The 18,354-nt window shown below is 39.8% G+C and overlaps 1 protein-coding gene across 26 annotated transcripts in view; it reads left to right on the forward strand.

Annotated features, from left to right (window-relative positions):
- Positions 1-256: 256 nt before the first annotated feature.
- The window catches only part of cast (calpastatin), a 41,714-nt gene continuing 23,616 nt past the window's right edge, over positions 257-18,354 (forward strand). For 2 of the 26 annotated variants that reach the window (XM_044348447.1, XM_044348446.1), the window contains exons 1-2: positions 5,360-5,511; positions 15,915-15,965. In XM_044348447.1, the coding sequence (XP_044204382.1) occupies positions 5,437-5,511; positions 15,915-15,965 (126 nt within the window). In that variant the 5' untranslated portion in view covers positions 5,360-5,436. The other 24 variants (XM_044348426.1, XM_044348429.1, XM_044348435.1 and 21 more) reach the window with 19 other exon arrangements.

The following is an 18,354-nucleotide window of genomic DNA, read 5'->3' on the forward strand; positions in this document are numbered from 1 at the left end:
CAATAAGAATTTTGAATCTGCGCTGAATAACGCGATTAATGGGGTTTATTTGGACCAAATTGTGTCAAATGTGCACTTCAAGTAACTTCTGTGCAGTCTCTCCACTATTACTCTACATGATATGGAAAAGGAAGGACCTGTATCTGATAAAGAACAATGCATTGTTAGTGCAACCCCCTCTCAAAGCCTCTCTCTCACACACATATACCCACCCACCAACACACACACACACACACACACACACATACGCATGTTGCTCAACACTTATGCCAACTTTGATCATTCATCAGACCCGAAAGTTTTCTCCGGGGAGGAGCAAGTTATTTTGCTCCGAAGGGCAGATCATCCTGAATATATTCTGGTTTCCAACAGAGGACTGAGTGCGCACAGGGAACATAAAAAAGTTCAATCCTCCGTGATTTAAAGATGCCACATAAGAAGAGAGGCCATGGTCATCATAAACACACAAAAGGGGAAAAAGAGGTAAGCACCCCTTTTTTGTTGCGTTGGATGCATATGAAGAACAGAGATGGTACAGCTTCACTAGAAAGATGCAACACAACTTTGCAACTGTTTTCATACGCGCATGAGAAAATGTGATGCCAGTCAATAAGTTGTAATTTATTGTCATCCACTTGTATGTGTTGATGTTTAAATCAATTGTTGCTCCATGACTCTGCATCATAGATCAATAAGGGGTTTGTGTCGATGGCTGGACAGATGTTGATGGTCATGTTTGATGTTTGCTGCAACTAGAGAAACATCAGATCAAAGATTTGGCAAACCCCACCCCACCAGCACGCAGTCTAGCTGGGAACAAGCGCCACAGTAGTCTTCCTTCCCTTCCTTGTAAAAATGTGTGTGTGTGTGTGTGTGTGTGTGTGTGTGTGTGTGTGTGTGTGTGTGTGTGTGTGTGGGAGTGAAGGGGTGGTATAAGTACTGTAATGCAGTTCAGTGCTTGATTAGTCTTTGGTTATGCGGAAGAGCCAGCTGATCCCGCTGGAATATAAATCATTTTGTGTAATCTCACTGTCAGAGGATTCAGTACAGACAGCTTGGTGTGATAATTATCTGGAGTGTGTAGAGGGAGTGGCACAACTGCTTAGGAAGGCATGAGAAAGATCTTACGGTCAGGACAGGAGAGAGTGGCAGCATAGGGTGAAGCTTTATCTCAGAACAGTGTTTCCTGATCCCTCATGGCGTATGCAGCATACTGGATTAGGCTTGTGAGTACATCTGTTACTTTCACCCTCCTCGCTCTTGTGTTTTACCCTCTGGCAAACACGTTTTAATAAGTCTTAGGTAATGCTTGGCATCTGTATAGACGCTTGTGTGCTTTTGTTGCATGGAAACCAGCACAAGTAAGAAAAAAGTATACCAGCTGGACTGAAAACTCCTTAAAACTTGGCATAGGCTGCACAAGATCGCCTTTGAATTAAAATATATTGTTGTAAGGGCTTTGTCTATGTGCTGTCAGGCACCGTATTTATTTATGAGGGTGTGTGACTGTTTAAACTGAGCTAGGCTGCAACACGCACACTTCTTGCAGCTGTAAATTAGTCCCAGTTATTCCTGAGGTTAGAGTTTGGATCAGAATTCTCTGCAGTGTTTTGTGAGTTTCAACTCATTCCAAACTATTGAAACTGGACATTCAAGATTAGAATGTATTTTCTAATGACATGCAGCTGTTATTGATCACACACACATGCAAAATATATAAAATACTTTTTGAAAAAATACCTGAAAGAAATTTTCTGTCAGATGTTAAATGAATTGAAATGAGACAATAGGTTGAAGTCACTGCATCCTGTCAGTTCCATTGAATTTATTTGTAAAGACTCATTTAGCCATCAAAGCCCTCAGATTTATAAAAACAAACTGCTGTGTGTGTATGTGTGTGTATAGCATGGTGAAGCAGCTGCTTCCCCACTGGAAGTACATCATAGCAGCAGGTCTTCAACCTACTATCCCACTGCAGGGTCCTACAGTGTCAAGGTACTGACTTCATCTCCTCCTGCTGTGTCATAGATGCTAAGAAGTGAGCACTTTGTTTCCCACACTGGCTGAAACTTGCAGGGTTGATTATATAAAAAAGTTTACTGAGGCCTAAATGTGCCACGTGGGTTTCAGTTTTCACATCCTTTAGTTTAGATCATTTAGAATAGATGAAACTTGAAAAAGGTTAGAAACATTTTGTAATTTCTACATGATGATGAACTAATAGTAGGACCTAAAAATGAGACCCCTCTGACTTACTGCCATTGCCTTAAATGGGATGCTATTGTTGTAATGTAAAAGCCAAGTGTAGGATTACAGCCTAGACAGGAAGGAAGTTCTGTTTGTGTTTGTCTCCCTCTGCTGATCGATTTCTCAGATAAGAGCTGTCTATCTGTAAATCTGCTGTCTGTGACAGTTTTTGTGTGTTGATTGACAGGTGTGTCTTTCCTGAAACCAAAGATAAAAATGCTTGTTTTATTGTTAATTGGGTGTAATGGTGTTACTCATGGAGTGGAAAATGAGAGTTCACATCTGATAAGATGAACTTGCACAATCATCAGTCTCATGTGTTGCCCTTTTATAACATCCTGTACTGTACTTTACATTTCTCCTCAGTCTGACTCTTGAATTTGTCCTTTAAGAAATTCCTGAGCTGCCTAAAGTCATTGTCTGTGTTCTTAACAGAGGTGCACTGCTTTCATTTCTTTATTAGGAATCCCTTTTATCTTTTCTAGGAATTAATCTTCATCTTCTTAGAAAGTCTGAATGCTGTTATTCTAAGATTATATTCAGAATTTCACCACCAGGACCAGCTCTTACCCAAACCATGTTTAATTTCTCATGTCTTTTTAAGCTTACAATTGTGTTTTTGCAGACTTCTATAGTTTGCATAAGAGTTGTCAATCATGCACACATGAAGCACTGCATGTCTGTCTGTGAACATGGCCATATATATGTAGGTGACCTGGCGTGTGAAGTGGTGTTGGGCAGAGACTGTAGATGTCTGAACCACTGAGGTGGAGATACAGTAGTTGTGGCTGTATGGATCTAAATATAAAGATGAGCTCCAGTTTAGCGAGGGAATCCAGTTACATATGTACACATGTATGTGGCACAGGCACACACACAAATACGTTTATGCCAACATCTGATATTCTGTGTTTTATTTCCATTCTAATGATGCATTTAATTAACTTAATCCTCTCATGTCACACTTCTATTTTCGAATAGAATCTTCCTGTGCAAAGCTAATAATCTCAAGTCACAGTTGAAAAAACAAAACTGCATTTGCAACACCACCAACATGTCACACAAGTGTCTACAAGATGCTGTTGTCTCCTACGGCACACCAGCTAGTTTTACAGGCTCAGTAAGTTGGCACGTCACGCCGCCGAAGGTGTGTCTGCTTGACAGGGAGTGCACCATGCTGTGGGTGACGTGGAAGAGCCTGTGTGTGCATGTGTACATACATGTGCAAGCATGAATATTTTCTTAACTATGTGTCTATATATATAAATATGCTGTAGGACCATATATACAATGTACCTGTGCTGTACATGGTTTTTACTTAAGCTGTCGGATGTGAAAAAAAGGATAAAAATCAGACTTGTATGACTTCATTCCGCTGTGTGAACACACAGGCTGATAAAGTAACAGTGGAATCCATAACACATAAGTGAACAAAATGTACTGTACATCAGTTATAGGTTTTTCTATCTAATTTTATTTCATTTTATATTGAAACAGATCAGAAAGAAAGTAATTGTATCAGCATAACAGAGGTTTTAATAGCCTTTTTATCACCCTGAATTCATAATAAAGTGTTGATGTTTTAATTCTGTAAAGACATCCAACGTCCATGTGGATGACTACATACTGCTCAGTTTCATTGTCATATCGCATTTACTATGATGTTACAGGTTGCAATGCCAGTCATTTATATTTGGCATCCTTAAATCCTTCTACAGTTTATGGCAAACTTTAAAGGACGATCCTGGACTTTTGGCTTTAGTGACCTTTGTGCTGCACAAACAGGAGTTTCCTGTCCATCTGGTTTAAACTCATCAATAGTACAGAACACAACATTATTTCCATATTTTGCTGAGGTGTGCTCCTGTACACAAGGACTGCTCATAAATGAAAAGCTCAGCTGTCAGATCATAAACTGATTCATTCAGTGACACACTCAAAGACTGTGTTGTCAGCACACACCCCACCCAGGAATGACCCAATAGGGACACCCATGTCATAGGTGAGGTAAAGCCTCAGAGATATGACTGGAATTGCACTTTGCACTCTCATTACTTTTATATGATATGAAATAACCAGGTATAAACATAATGTCTTTGAAAACCCCTTTATAGGTGCTATAGAGTCTATTCCTGTCTTTCCACCTCTGTAGTTTGTAGAAAATGTTGTTCAAATGAAGTGAAACTTCTCTTTTGAATATTGAGGTAGGTGAAGGTTCAGAAAGCCAACACCCATGCCTTAAGCTTCAGCAAATCCAATAGTCCTGACTCCTACAGAAACACTCCCTACAATCTTTGTTTTCTTAAACACATTTTTTCCTGTTTCAATGCACGGAATCATGATGAAATTGAATCCACTTGCCAGTCAGTGGCTACTCGATAGTAAACATTTTGACCAGGTGACCAGATGTTGAAATCTAATCAAATAAAATTTCCTAACATCCTCAAGAGGTTATGTTTCTGTAAAACGGTATCAAGAATTCGAGTGAAGCCTCGTCTTTTTTGGCAGATAGTTGATGCAGATGTAATATAAAACTGTCAAACCCCTCCCTATATTCTCATAAGCAATTAGGCAGTCAGGATAGTTACACAAGCTCTTGTTTATTGCTGTGAGGACATAACAAGTGTGTACCTAAGCATGTGCGTCTCTATGCCTGTGTGTGCTCAAGGTGTGTATGTCATCACAAATCAGGGTGGGTGTCTGTTGATAAGTAGATCGGATATTGTCTCAGATAAAACTGAGGGTATTTTAGACACAGTATACTGTAAAAAAAAATAGCCATTCAAGTGAATGGGAAAGTGGTCTCAGACTTTTAGACCCACACATGTATTTTTATGCATGTGTGCCCAAGTGTGTATGTGCGTGTGTGTGTCAGAAGCAGTATCTGTTTCCCTGATGTGTCCCCTCATCGGGTGGGTGTCAGTCCACGGTCAGGTCACTTCCCTTTATAGCCCAGAGAGTTACAGCCCGGCCTCTTGTGACTTAAACACATCTGAGCCTTCCCTCTGCCCCCTCTGCTCCCCTCAACCACGCCCCCCCTTCCCTCCGCCCTCCACCCCTCGCTCTCTCTCTCTCTCTCTCTCTCTCTCCCGTTCCCTTCCCTGCCTGTTGGAAACATGATGCAAGCCAACAGACTAGGCAGAGGCTGACAGACAAACACACACTCACTCGGAGGCACTCTCAGCCAACATGGGCCAGATACTGAGCTGGATCCGAGGCCCTCGGGACACCCCGGTGCTTCAGGATGTGGCCGTGGAAGAGCAGGTGTGTGCGAATGTGTGTATGTATATATGTATCTGTGTGTGTGTGTGTGTGTGTGTGTGTGTGCCATGGTATGTGTTGAGCAACTATTTCAAAGTATCCACGTGGGTTTTGTTTTGTTAATGTCAGTCAGCCGGCAAATATAAAGCTACGTATGTTTGTAATGCTCTGCTTGCAGTTGTCGTTCTGTTAACCTGGTTTGTACTGTAAGGACTTATAGGGGAATCACACATAAGGAGGAAAAGTGTCTTGGCTCTAATCCAAGTCAAACCTCTCTCTCTCTCTCTCTCTCTCTCTCTCTCTCTCTCTCTCTCTCTCTCTCTCTCTGTCTGCTGGAATGTGAGGCTCCCAGTCAGCCTCAGCGAGTTCAGTGTGTGTGTGTGTGTTTTGTAGTAGTGAGATATTAAACCAAGGCTGGGACAAGGCCTGCATTGTTTGCTACTGTTTGTTGCAAGTGTCCAACCACCGGAAAAAGTGATACATCTCTGTTAATGATGTTTGGAAGGAAATAGGTGTGTTTTCGTTTTGTGGAGACTGTGCTGAGTTTATCCTTATTTTATTTTCATAAAGAGAAGCATTGGAAGCTTTGCTTGTTATTTTTCAGCAAAGGGTTCTGAGTTTTTCTGTCTCGCCCAAATAGCATTGTCCTGTGATAATGTGTAGCGAGGGAGCAATCTGAAAGGGTGTAGCTGTAATGAGCTTAAGTGTTCTTTTTTTCTAATTTGCACAACTTAAAATTGTATGTAGGTCATATCCTGTAGCTTTATTATACTGTGTGAGATTTTCACATCTGGCAGAGAATGTGACTGTATGGTGATATCTGACAGGTCCACATTGGCTATTCTGCTGCTGGTACTTTGTTATCAGGGCTGTGTTAGTTTGTTCTGCGTCACTTTATGTGTGAAAGGTTAAATAGCAAATGTATCTGTACACAGATCGGCGTTAGATCCTATAGTGGGAGGATCTGTGCTGAGGTTTGGTCCAAAAATTTCCAGCTCAGGGCCGTGGTCTGCCTCCCCCACAACTCTCAGTCGTCTGGCATTAGACCATTAGACTGAGGGGAAATGGCCACTGGGAAAATGTCTTTTGGCACATGTATAAGTCTAAGAATGACAGGAAGATAATAGTATAACACTTAAACACATATCCAGTCCACTTCCTCATTGTCAAACACATTCATCCATTACAAGATGAGTAGATGTTGTACACATTACTCTTGACATTCGACACTTATGCATGCATGTGATACAATTAGCAGGGTAATAAAAATTTGGATTTCTAATTGATTTCTAATCGATATTCTGCATTGCAGCATTGGTCTCAATCTTTCAAAGCCTACTGAGAACAATCTTTACAATATCTGTGAAGTAAACAATATATTGTAAGTAAACAGTAGCACTGTTTAAACAGTTTTCATGTTTTTTCTTCATTTTAATCAAAGCTCTTTTTTCATTGTTCATACATATTGATGCTGGCAGGAAGTGAAAATTACAAGTAAAAGTTATGCGGTCAGAATTTTATTTCAGTAAAATTACATTAGTATTGTTAGCAAATGTACTTAAAGTATAAATAAAAATACTCATTATGCATCCGGAATGATCCCTTTCACTGTCATATTATTATGTTTTAGATTACTGTCTCACTATTAGTCATGGTTAAATATGTGAGCAGCATTTTATTGTTGTGGAACTCATTTTGGGTAATGTAATCTGTAACAATACATCCTATTTCATAAGATAATCATAGATTTTGTGTGTAAAATCAAAGTAACTAGTAATTATAGCTGTAATATAAATGCAGTGGCGTTAAAAAGTAAAATATTTGTCTCTGAAATGTAGTGAATATCAAAAACAAACAAACAAAAAAGGGGGCAGCAATCTCAGTAGAGCTACTTAAAATGAATTAAACACTTTTTCCTGAAGAAACATGCCCGATGAATTGACCAAAATCAAATCACAAAGTGGACTTTGAGTACAAAACAGTGTGTTATCCCCGAAAACTGAGACTGCTGATTCATTCACACAAATGAAAGTCTGATATCATGCACGTGCACGTCTCCACTGTCAGGAAATGAATGCACTTCTAATCACCACAGAACCAGCTGGGTTGGTTAGAATGAACCTGTGTTTTGTGCACTTTACTGGCTACGTGTCACAAGGTTTCTGGATACTGAACGTCATAAAAAGTCATTTAACTTAGTCTGCTATTTAATTCCATTCAGTATGTGCAAAGTTTCTGAATGTGAGCAAAAACAAACTTACAAATCAAATGTTTTAAAGAGACTAAAGGCAGTAGGGAATCAGCAGTATTGATGAGATACTTCAGCACGTGGAACACAGTAATAAACCCTCAGGCCAGAAAGAGAGAGAGAGAGCACATTGTGTACATGTGGGCATAAATACACAGGCAATTTTATTGACACATATCCTGTGCAGGGAAATAGTGCCCTCCTATTTCCTGTTAAATGTGTTTTGGAATGTCTGTGCTTATCCCGTCGGCTGGCAGTTTGTTATTTCCCAGCACTCTGGGATTTGTGCTGTCAGATTTCTCGCTTCACTGTCAGTTTGGCTCGAGTTTGACTGCTGATCCAAATGTTGCTCGAAAGCTTTTGTCACGTCGGTTATGTAAAATCAACTCTGGGAGAGTCTCCAGGCCTCTGGGCTCACCTGAAAAATGTGCTTGTTGTTCAGCACAAACTCTTCTTGCAAATTTGTTCTCCTGCCTGTTTCCATCTGCCATGCTTGAGGAAAAGCTAGAGCTCGTAACCACATGATGTTTTTTCTGATAAGTAAGGATGAGTCATGAAGACTCCTCTGCAGCCCCACACTTACTGGAAACTGCAATATGATATAATGACTGAGTTTCTTGGGATTAGACGTCACATAAACACATGAAAGTAACAAGCTAAAGTTGGTGATGGCATATAAACAACCTTGTGATATTTATGAGCTAATTTTCAAAACAAGTCCTAACTATATATTGATGGTGTTGTGGCTCTTGTGCTTCAAAGATTTATTCTGTTCTATCCTGTAACATATGACAAACAGTTTGAGGCTTATTTACTCTGTCATGCAGATGTAAGACAGGTCTTAGCTAACATGTACTGACAGTAGAAAGGTGAGTAGAAATTTTTACAGTGCATTTCTGGTGTGGGGTGGAGCGTGGGTCAACAAACCAGGGGGAGAGTGCAGTGCTAAATTTAGAGATGGTGCGTGGACATGCAGCAGAGCAAAGGACATCTATAGTTTACTTTTAGTGTGGGGGACACGGATGCACAAGAGGGAACCAGAGACTCACAACTTGTATTTGTACCTAAATATAGACATAAAACTCTAGTTATTAAAGATATTCATATGATTTGGTTTTATAATGATTAAAAAGCAATCAAAGTTAGCTGCTAAACAGTGATTTTTAATGAATGGAGCTGTCAAAGTTCAAATTTTCTTGTAATCATGGCTGTGTGTGTTATCTGGGTTTGCTTTGATATTACATTGTGAATACACACAGTGCTCTTCACCAGCCAACTCTCATGGTTCAGATTTTCCAATCATCTCATAAGCACTTGAATGCACCAAAAGATAACAGAGGTTCAGACTTCCTGTAAGCCTGGACCTTAAAATGCATAACCATGACATGATTACCTTTGAGAAGTAAACAGTACATGAAGATGTTTACTGTGAGAGAGTCCATCAGGTTGATTCTCAACTTTCAATACTGGAATGAGTAAACCAACAGCTGCATAGACACATTCAAGAATAACACTACACTACTACTGTTTGCTCCAGAAATGTTTGACAGTGATGTAAAGAATATGTGATTTGTTGGCTCTGTGTTTTTCAGCAGACTAGCTACAGTATGCTTTCCCTCCATAATAATATTAAAAGTTCAGAAGTTTGATCATATATGGAACTTGTTTTTAGAAAGATCCCTGACAGAAGATGAATTTAGGTTGATGCAGACAGAAGATATTGTACAATTGTCTTCATTATTTATTTAACATTTTCATAATGCATCTCAAATTAAAATTTAAGTGGAAGAGAACACATGAGGGTAATTTCAAAGGAAATATGAGCAATCACCAGGATTACAAGCAGCCCAGCACCCGGAAAAATGCTGATTTAAATTTAAATTTATGCCATAAGGATCTATAAGTGCATATTACCTTCAAAGAGGAGATTTTAAGGAAAATCGCCAGTGTTTTCAGCCAAACTAGTGTTGTGGCTCAAGGGATGGTGAAGAAGGTTGAGTCTTTTGCTCAAATGTTTTGGATCAGAATGAAATATTGCTACCTGTGAATTTATGGATTGCCATGAAATTCGATACAGACAGCAGATAAATCCTCATGATGATACCTGAAGTCATCATCTAATGCCAGCAGCAGGTCGAAGTTTCCACTTGTCCATAAGATCAAACAAATGACAATAAGTCACATGCAAATGTGATTGTGTTACTGTGTCAATGATAAGCTGAACCTATACAGCAGAGCCTGACAAAGTACAGCTGAGTCTGATGGATGTTTAGCTTAACCTGACAAATTAAAGCTCACACTGATGAAAACTGAAAATGTCTGAATATCTATGTAGAGCTAATCTGATACACTCAGTGTGAAATAAGTATGTAATGTAATAATAGATGTCCACTAGACTAGGGGGTAGAGGATCTCCAAACGAGACAGATCACCATATAAAGGTATCATGTGTTAGCAAACATTTGTCTGTTTATTTGGAGTCTGGTCCAGTCATGTCCAAGTCTGATATTCACTTTCCTTTCAGCTCTACTTTGATCTGCACAGGATCCTGAGGGAAATATCTGGCTGTTAAACCAAATATTTTATCTTGTTTCTTCACAAGCTAACTGCTGACTTTGTTTGTTTACTATTTGGTGCTGGCCTACCATATGAGTAGATTTTTAAGTTTCAGTTGTTTGCTGAAAAAGGCTGCCTGCTGCGGCTGGAAACGGGCAATCAAAAGAATGGGCTAATATGGGCTAAAAAGCTGCATAGAGCTGCAGTTGGTTGATCATTCTCTGGGTTCATCACTGCCAGTGACCCCTTAAACATTACACACAGTAATTTGAGTGATTGTTAAGAAGTCATTAAGAATGAATGCTTGAGACCGATGCAGGTTTAGTCCATATCACTGCGTTAGTGTGAAAGCAGTTTTTGTCTGATTTGTAAAGTTATCCAGGTATTCCTGTTTATTTTTCTGCACAGTCAGCATATTACAGCTAAATGTTTATGTAACAGGTTCCTATTGAGTAGACAAATTCCTTCTGGCAGCTATTTTGTATAACCAGGAAGACCTGATTCACACACTCTTACAGCCTCCAAATCTTTTTGGCAAACACATCTTTATTCACCAATTCAACCCTCCTACATATTGTTGATGTAAAAATAGTTTCACTATAATCACTTACCCTAAAAATAAACAGCATCAGTCTTGCACTTTCCCACAGGCAAGTGAAGAAACATGATACCATACAGCCTCCCACTTCAAGTTTGCCTGTGAACTCCTAGAAACAGAACCAAAGATTCAGATAGAAACCTCCCGGTTCAAGCTTCAGAGTTGTCATTGGTTGTTTCAGCTCTGGATGGGTGTGTCCACAGTCTGCTTTAGCTCATTAGAGCTCAACAAAGATAAGTGTTACCAGGGGTTACCAAGTAAGGCATTTGGATCCAGTGTGAGCATGCATGTTTTCTTTTAGAAACATGCAGGCTCTTTCACACCCACACAAACAGGCAGTCAGACACTCGGAAGAGTCATTTTGGGCAAAGCTGTTAAAGAAGATTTATTCAGACAGGTCCAAAAATTGACGCAAATATTTCCACCATGGAGATGCCTGGACAAGGATTGTGCAACAAGTCAAGGGGATCAGGGGTCTGTCTACTTGTCCTTTTAAAGATATTTTTAGAGAAATAGGACACTGTCAGAACAATTTGGACACAACGTAGACCATTCCTCTCTAGAAGAAGATACTGAGGTACCACTTTAAAAAAAACCTCATCACTCCTGAGTTCTTTGTATCTTTATTCAAGGTGATAATCATGTGTCTTTAAATCATCAGCTTGCTTTGGATGATGTTGAAACAAGTCTATTCATGTATTCGTCAGAGATGCTTCCAAGAAGTCAAAATGTTTCTTGGAGTTCATTGTGAGGCCACAAAAAAGGGAAAGCGTCCCCCCTACCGCCCGATCCACACATAAAAGCAAAGCGATAAATGGCTTTGTAATCAATAAAGCGCTCAATAATAGCAGCACTCGATAAAAACAGGAACTGAGCAAACGCTACCATAAATCTCAGACTGTCACAGACTGCTATCATAAATCTCAATGCTGAAAAACAACAACTGAAACTTTTTGTCCTTTATGTATAACTTTATATATAAATGTTGTTCAAAAGTAAGACATTATTCCATTGTTTTGCAAGAATTCACATGGTGTTGCTGTATTCTGTTGTTTTACAGACTATGTAATCAGAGACAAAACAACAGTGACACACATTTATGCCAGCCTTGTTTTTGTGCAGCATAAAACAACAGACTGATACATAAACTGACAGACACACTAAGCCCCTACGGCACAATCCTCCATTCATTTTCACCTACATGCTATGAGTATTCTTAGACACAAGGGGGCGCCGCTCTCTGAATACCTCCTCTTTTTTTAGCATGTTTGGCCTGCAGACATGTTTGTGGTGTGTGGTGTGTTTTATCTGAGAAGTAGAGGAATCTCTCTGGATTAATTTAAGCAGATATTGAACCATCAGTGCTTTGAAAGCCGACAGTATGTATGTGTGTGTATGTGTGCATGCAGCGAGGGGAAGGAACACTGTTATGTTTTTGTAACATTCTTACATAACATCTGGCTGCTGTCCAGAATTTGTGTTTCCTGTCTGTTCTTCTCTGTTCTGGGGCTACTTGCATGTGTTTTAAGATCAGTGAAAGCCAGAGAGATCATGTCTGAACTTGTGTTGATGATCACTTTGTTTATGGTCAGTTCCTTACAAGAAACAGCTTTGCCTTTTTTAAAAAACGTACTAGTTTTTCATCCTCTCTGCTCTCTCTCTCTCTCTCTGTCTTAGGGTGTGGTTTGGACTGCATGTGATGTGATCCCCTCCCCTCCCTCTCTTCTTCTTTTCTTTTCCTACCACACACACACACTCCGTGAGTTGCTCTGCAGTCTAGATTCCTAAGCAGTGAGTCTATCAGACACACCCAGACTCGGCCAAACGTTGCCACAGCAAATCCACATCTGCCTTGTAACCTTCAGCTCTGCCAGTACAGTAACTCTTCCTGCAAAGATCTTGATGTAGGCCATCATGTCTGTTATCAAGCTGCAACATCCCTCGTCACAAAAGCCCGCCCAGGCCCACCCCAAAGTTTCCTTCAAGCTGACTTATGTTTTTTTCCTGGCAGCCAGTGAGGAGTGGGTGGGTCTCTGTGTGTCGGACTGTCCGATCTGACTGAGCATGCTCTGCTGGTTTGTGGGTGAGGAGGTGCCTGAGCAGTACAGGCTTGTTGTACAGCTTCCAAGAGGCGGAGCAGCGAGGTTTTCCACCGCTGGGTGTGTGTCTATACGGTATGTGTGTTTACATGTGTGTGTGTGTATGTGCATGCGTGTGTGCTTGAGTGTGGACTGAAGTGTTTCCACAGCGGGAATCTGAGGTGAACCAGCCTGAAGAGAGTAGTATAGACAGCAGCATATATAGAGGATATACACCCACAGTCAAACTTATGGTATGTATCTGAGCTGTATTTCTCTTCATGCTCACTCTTTCGTTAATGTCTGTGTGTGGACGGGCTTCCTGTTTGACTGATACCTGTCAAATCACTTGGATGGCTTTGAGAACAGTTGTTACAGTCGGTGGTTTGGCAGATTATCTTTCATGAGTCAGCATTTTAACAGCAGTTCTCCGTGATGTGGCGTTTAGGTCGAGTTCGCTTCCATTTGTGTATTAAGTTATGGAAAGTTGGCAAAGGACTAAAAATGACTCTTTTACTTTAATTGCTATGTTTATGGACCCCGAGAGCTGTTGCCAAGGTAACAGTGACAGAGGATCCAAATAAAAAACAACTGTGTATGTATACTTATGTATTCGGTTCTATTAATACGCTGCATATGTCTTCAGGGTCTGACAATTACTCTTAATGTGGATTAAAAATCATCTTTAAACTAGTTCTTCTGTTAGTCAGGCTCTTTTGCTTATTGATGATTTAAAAAAAAAGCATATTGATAGAATATAGTACAAATACAACTAAATAAAGGTTCAGTGCTTCTTCTTTTTTCATCTGTGATTGAGAGCCAGCTGCCATTGCAGTACTCAGGATCCATAGTTGCATCTTTCTAACCTGCCAGGTTCTTTTAGTTTGAGGGCTGATTTAATTTAACAGAACAGTGAGAAATAACTGATATTGTGAGGGCAGTGTGATAAACTAAAAATATGGGCAATGTTTTTCTCTCTCAGCTGTTTATTGATAGCACAAAGACTGTGACTGTCTGTATTAGCCCAGATTTCACAGTAGATTTGACTAATGACCTCACTCTTGACTTTATCCAGCTGTCTTTTTTGTCTTGAAATCTTCCCTACAGCGATACTATTCCTCCTCTTTCAGTTCTGAACTGAAACAGCAGTCAGATAACTTTTCAGTCTCGCCTTGTAACACTGACTGCGGCTTCCGTCATTTCCACCTCTGAGCCAAGGTGATCCGCTTTATCACCACTGACCATTTAGACAAGTTGCCAGTGCTATTTTTAAGTCGTGGCAGCAGCTAACTAAGGGGCCATTTCCAGCCCTATTCACATGTGCATGTCTGTGGTTTGTTGGGTGGGGCCCAGGATTAGTCATCAGTTTTTAAAACATGCCCAAAACTACTGCTGTAATAGCTGTTATTGAGTAACGCCTGAGATATACTGCACTGTTTCTTCACTTCTGTCGGACACATACATGATGAATTCATGTACATCATGCTGTTGGTTTGTATGATGCGTTGGCTGCCTCAGAGTGCATTCTGGTCAGACATGTAACAATGTGCATCTCTCAGAGTAAGACTGTTTCACAGTTTCCATCTGATGATTTGTCGAATTGAAAGAATGCCACTTTGAAATGGGTTCAAATGGCGCAATATCACCATTATCCACATTACCTCACTGCATCATCATTGGTTTTCCAGGCCATGTGCTAGAAACACTTCAGCACTAAACTCATGTGTCTATTTTGGCCTCACTCTCTTGGGCTTCAGCCAGTGTTGGGCTCAGGTCTCCCAGAATGATCGTGATGTTTATCGCAGTTATCAGCTACGTCAGTGAGTGTTGTACTCACTGGTTACTGCTAAAGAAGCTAAAGCTCTCTTCCTCTGTCTATGTGCATGCACAATGTGCGTGTGTGGGTGGGTATCATGCCTCTCTGCTCCATCAGAAAGGAGCGATCAGCATTTGTTTTTATTTATTTATAAAGCTTTTTTACAAAAACTCCCCTCCCTATCTTGGAATGCTGGTAGCCATTGTACAGGCTCACAGACACGGCTCACCCTGCAAGAACCATAAATTCCTACAGAGTCATTCATCTTTTATTGCTATTTGATTTTACTTGTGTCTGTATTTATTGTACATCTACTACCTTGGCACCATTGAAGATTTGGGTTATCCCTCAGTGAGTTTTCTGAGGTTTTAAATAAATAAAATGATGATGATGTATCATAGGCTACCACAGGAGATATGGTCAAACGCTAACCTGAGTGGCCTTAAACAGAGTTGGGTTTTGGTTCCAGTCTGCTTGACTTCTGAGCTTTTGTTGAACAGATGTTGCTGCTGCTTTGAAAGAATTTCCTCTCGTTGGTTTTTACATCGGCTGTTTACTGAATCTGGATTACTGTATCTACCTTTGTTGTAGTTTAAGCCATGTTGCATTGTGGGTCTCTGAGAGCACCTGAACACACTTGAAACCTATAGGTTATAGCGATAGCTAAACAGATACTGATTTTTTGAAGTCAGTACTCATAGTGATATTTAGGAGTTTAATATCAACATTAGTATATCAGCCAATAGCCATTTTTTGTATGTATGTAATGCATGTAATGGAGACACTGTGTCTAAATTTCCTCAAACCTAATTTGGCATTTCTGCACTGCAGTTTCTTTTTTGCTTATTTATCAGGTGATATATACACAGATAAATCTGCAATATATCTGCCTGGGTAATTTATTGGTCTAGCTGTGGTGCTCTAGCTTTACCTGTAATGGCCTTGTTTGAGAAGATGAGAGATGACTGTATGCGTTCGTGTGTGGATTCAAATGTATCGTTGTGTTTATATGTACTGTTGTTCAGTCTATATGTGCTCTGATTGACAGGATCTCTGTCCGTCAGCTGTGAACGTCTGTTTAACAGCCTTAATATTTCCCTTATGAAACAGATATATGGCAACTATCGGCCCCTTCCCCTGCCCAGACAAAATTTCAACCAGGTACAGCTGTGTGAAATTTCTACCATCTGCACCACTTTTATTTTGTCTATGTACACGGGCTGGACAAAATAACAGGAACACCTCACAACATAATTAAATTGATGAACTAACATCAGAAATATAGCATATAACATAAAGCCTCAAAAATGACTCTGCTGTTAAATAAACACCTCTTTAACAATCTTATCACAATTTAAGTACCAAGGTAGAAATTGCTGCAGTGTAAGGTGTTTCAGTTACTTTTTCCACCCCATGTATGGCCGTTGTTGGTTGCATGAGGAAAGTTCTGTAAAAATCTGGTATTAAGTTTAGCTTTTGTTCCTGTATGTGGTTTTACACACTTTCTCTCTTTGGTTTTTGTGAAAAGCTAAATATGACTCAGGGATTTTTCTGGTCAGTCAGTATCTAGTACTGTATTTGAAGCAAAATATGAGCCTCTCTTCATTTGAACAAAAGCATTATGTGTATTTATTAGGATTTACCAACTACAGCCACAATGACAGTTTGGTAGCACACCTATGACTAAGCCTCATGGTTATGACTACTTATCAGACCTCAATACTTTTTTAGATATGGACTTAAATGTGTCTGTATCCAAGTATTGAAAGTCGGTATTGCATGTCTGTCTGGTCAGATTTGTAGTGTTGTTTACTTATTCTGTGATCAGATAGTTGCATTTTTATTTAGGTGAAGTTCATGTGTGACTGGAGACTATATTTAACATTTGTAGAATTATAAGGAGAAAATTTTATATCCCTCAAATTATCAAAAGTAACACTTTGAAATCAGTACCAAAAAGCAGGTATTGTATTGGCACAAGGAGTCACCTGCGTCAAAAACATAAGCATTAATCTCACTTAATGGTGCTTTGGATGAAAGCAGTGATTGGAATGGCATAACGTGTGAGGAATGTGTTTTTTAAAATCACCAGGAATGTGCTCTATTTGTGTGTGTGTGTGTGTGTGGATGGACAGCATGTTATCTGTAAGCACAGCGCAGCCTGCTCTACAGGAGGTGTGAGGAATGCAGGAATGCTGCTGTTGGGAGTCTCAGCAGACAGACAGCTTGCAAACAGTTTGGGTGGGTCTCAGGTGAGCACAGAGAGTTCAGTTTAGCCAGGTAGAAGTTCAACTGAAACTCAGGGACTAGGAGGAGATAATTAGTACTAAACGAAAACTGAGTTATATCAACAGCACTTTGCGTCTACAGTGATTGTTGTATGATTTGTAAGTTACAGTATAATGTTTTTGCTTTGAGCTGAAATGATGAATCGATCATTGGTGCTCACTAGGACAGAAAAATACCGTTAAGTATGCTGAAAGGTGCCCCCAGAGTACAGCAAACATGATAAAATGCCCTCTAAACTGCCAAAGGACAAAGGAGAAAACATACCAAAGTTCTGTGATCACTGTCTTAGTTATGGGTAAATCAGGATGAAATGCCCTGTAGAGTTCTTATATATGTGACATGCTGGAATGACGTGCCCTCATGGATGCCCTTTGTGGAAGAAAATGTGACAGTTCCCTGTAAAGTATTCCCACAAGATGTAATGCTGCACCCTATGCTGTTGTAATTGTTGGAGGTTCTGTATGGGTGCTCCTCTGGTGAAAAAAAATAGCAAAAGTGCCATTTAGGGTTCACCTAAGTGCAGAATTGGGTGCTCTTTCAACGAAAGAAAAAATATGGGGAAGTGCCCCTTCAGTAAAGAACATGAGAAACTGACCATTAGGAAAATAAAGCAGCCTTAAAACATGTTGTATAGCTGACATTATTCCATTCAGTTGATTTTGGTACAGAATATGTCACATCTCTTTAGATCGTTTGGGTCAGTACAGTCAAAGCTGTAACCTTCATCCTACTACAATTTGTGATGGAGGTCACATAACAAGGTTTATTGCAATTAAGACAAGTGTATGGAATACATTTTATTTATAATCATTAGAGTATTCTTTATCAAAATGCATTTACAATCCTTTAGCTTGGATTAACTTGCACTTGTAGAGAGGGAGATTAGCATTGGGTTACTTTATGATTACAGACTGAACATTGAACACAAAAAGTTTAAAAAATGTATCCTGTCATGAAATCTTGAAAAGAACCTCTTGAGTAACCCTAACAGACAAAACTCCTCAAAATAAATGCTACATTGCTGGTGATACTGCATCAGTCAACCGATCATCCTCCAAACTGAAGATGATCAAGACCCAGTTTAGAATCAGACACTTTCAGATCTTCTGCTGTCGTCCAATTGTCAGTTGGTCCCAACTGACCATAACGAGGGCATTATCATTTACAAACTCATAGCCAAAAGATTTCTCCTTTGATTCCACCAATCTTTCTTCTCGCTTCCCTGACAAGATGCTTAAAACAGCTCATTCTCAAAATGTTA

This window comes from Thunnus albacares, chromosome 4 (assembly GCF_914725855.1).
Source record: "Thunnus albacares chromosome 4, fThuAlb1.1, whole genome shotgun sequence".
Taxonomy (NCBI): Eukaryota; Metazoa; Chordata; class Actinopteri; order Scombriformes; family Scombridae; genus Thunnus; species Thunnus albacares.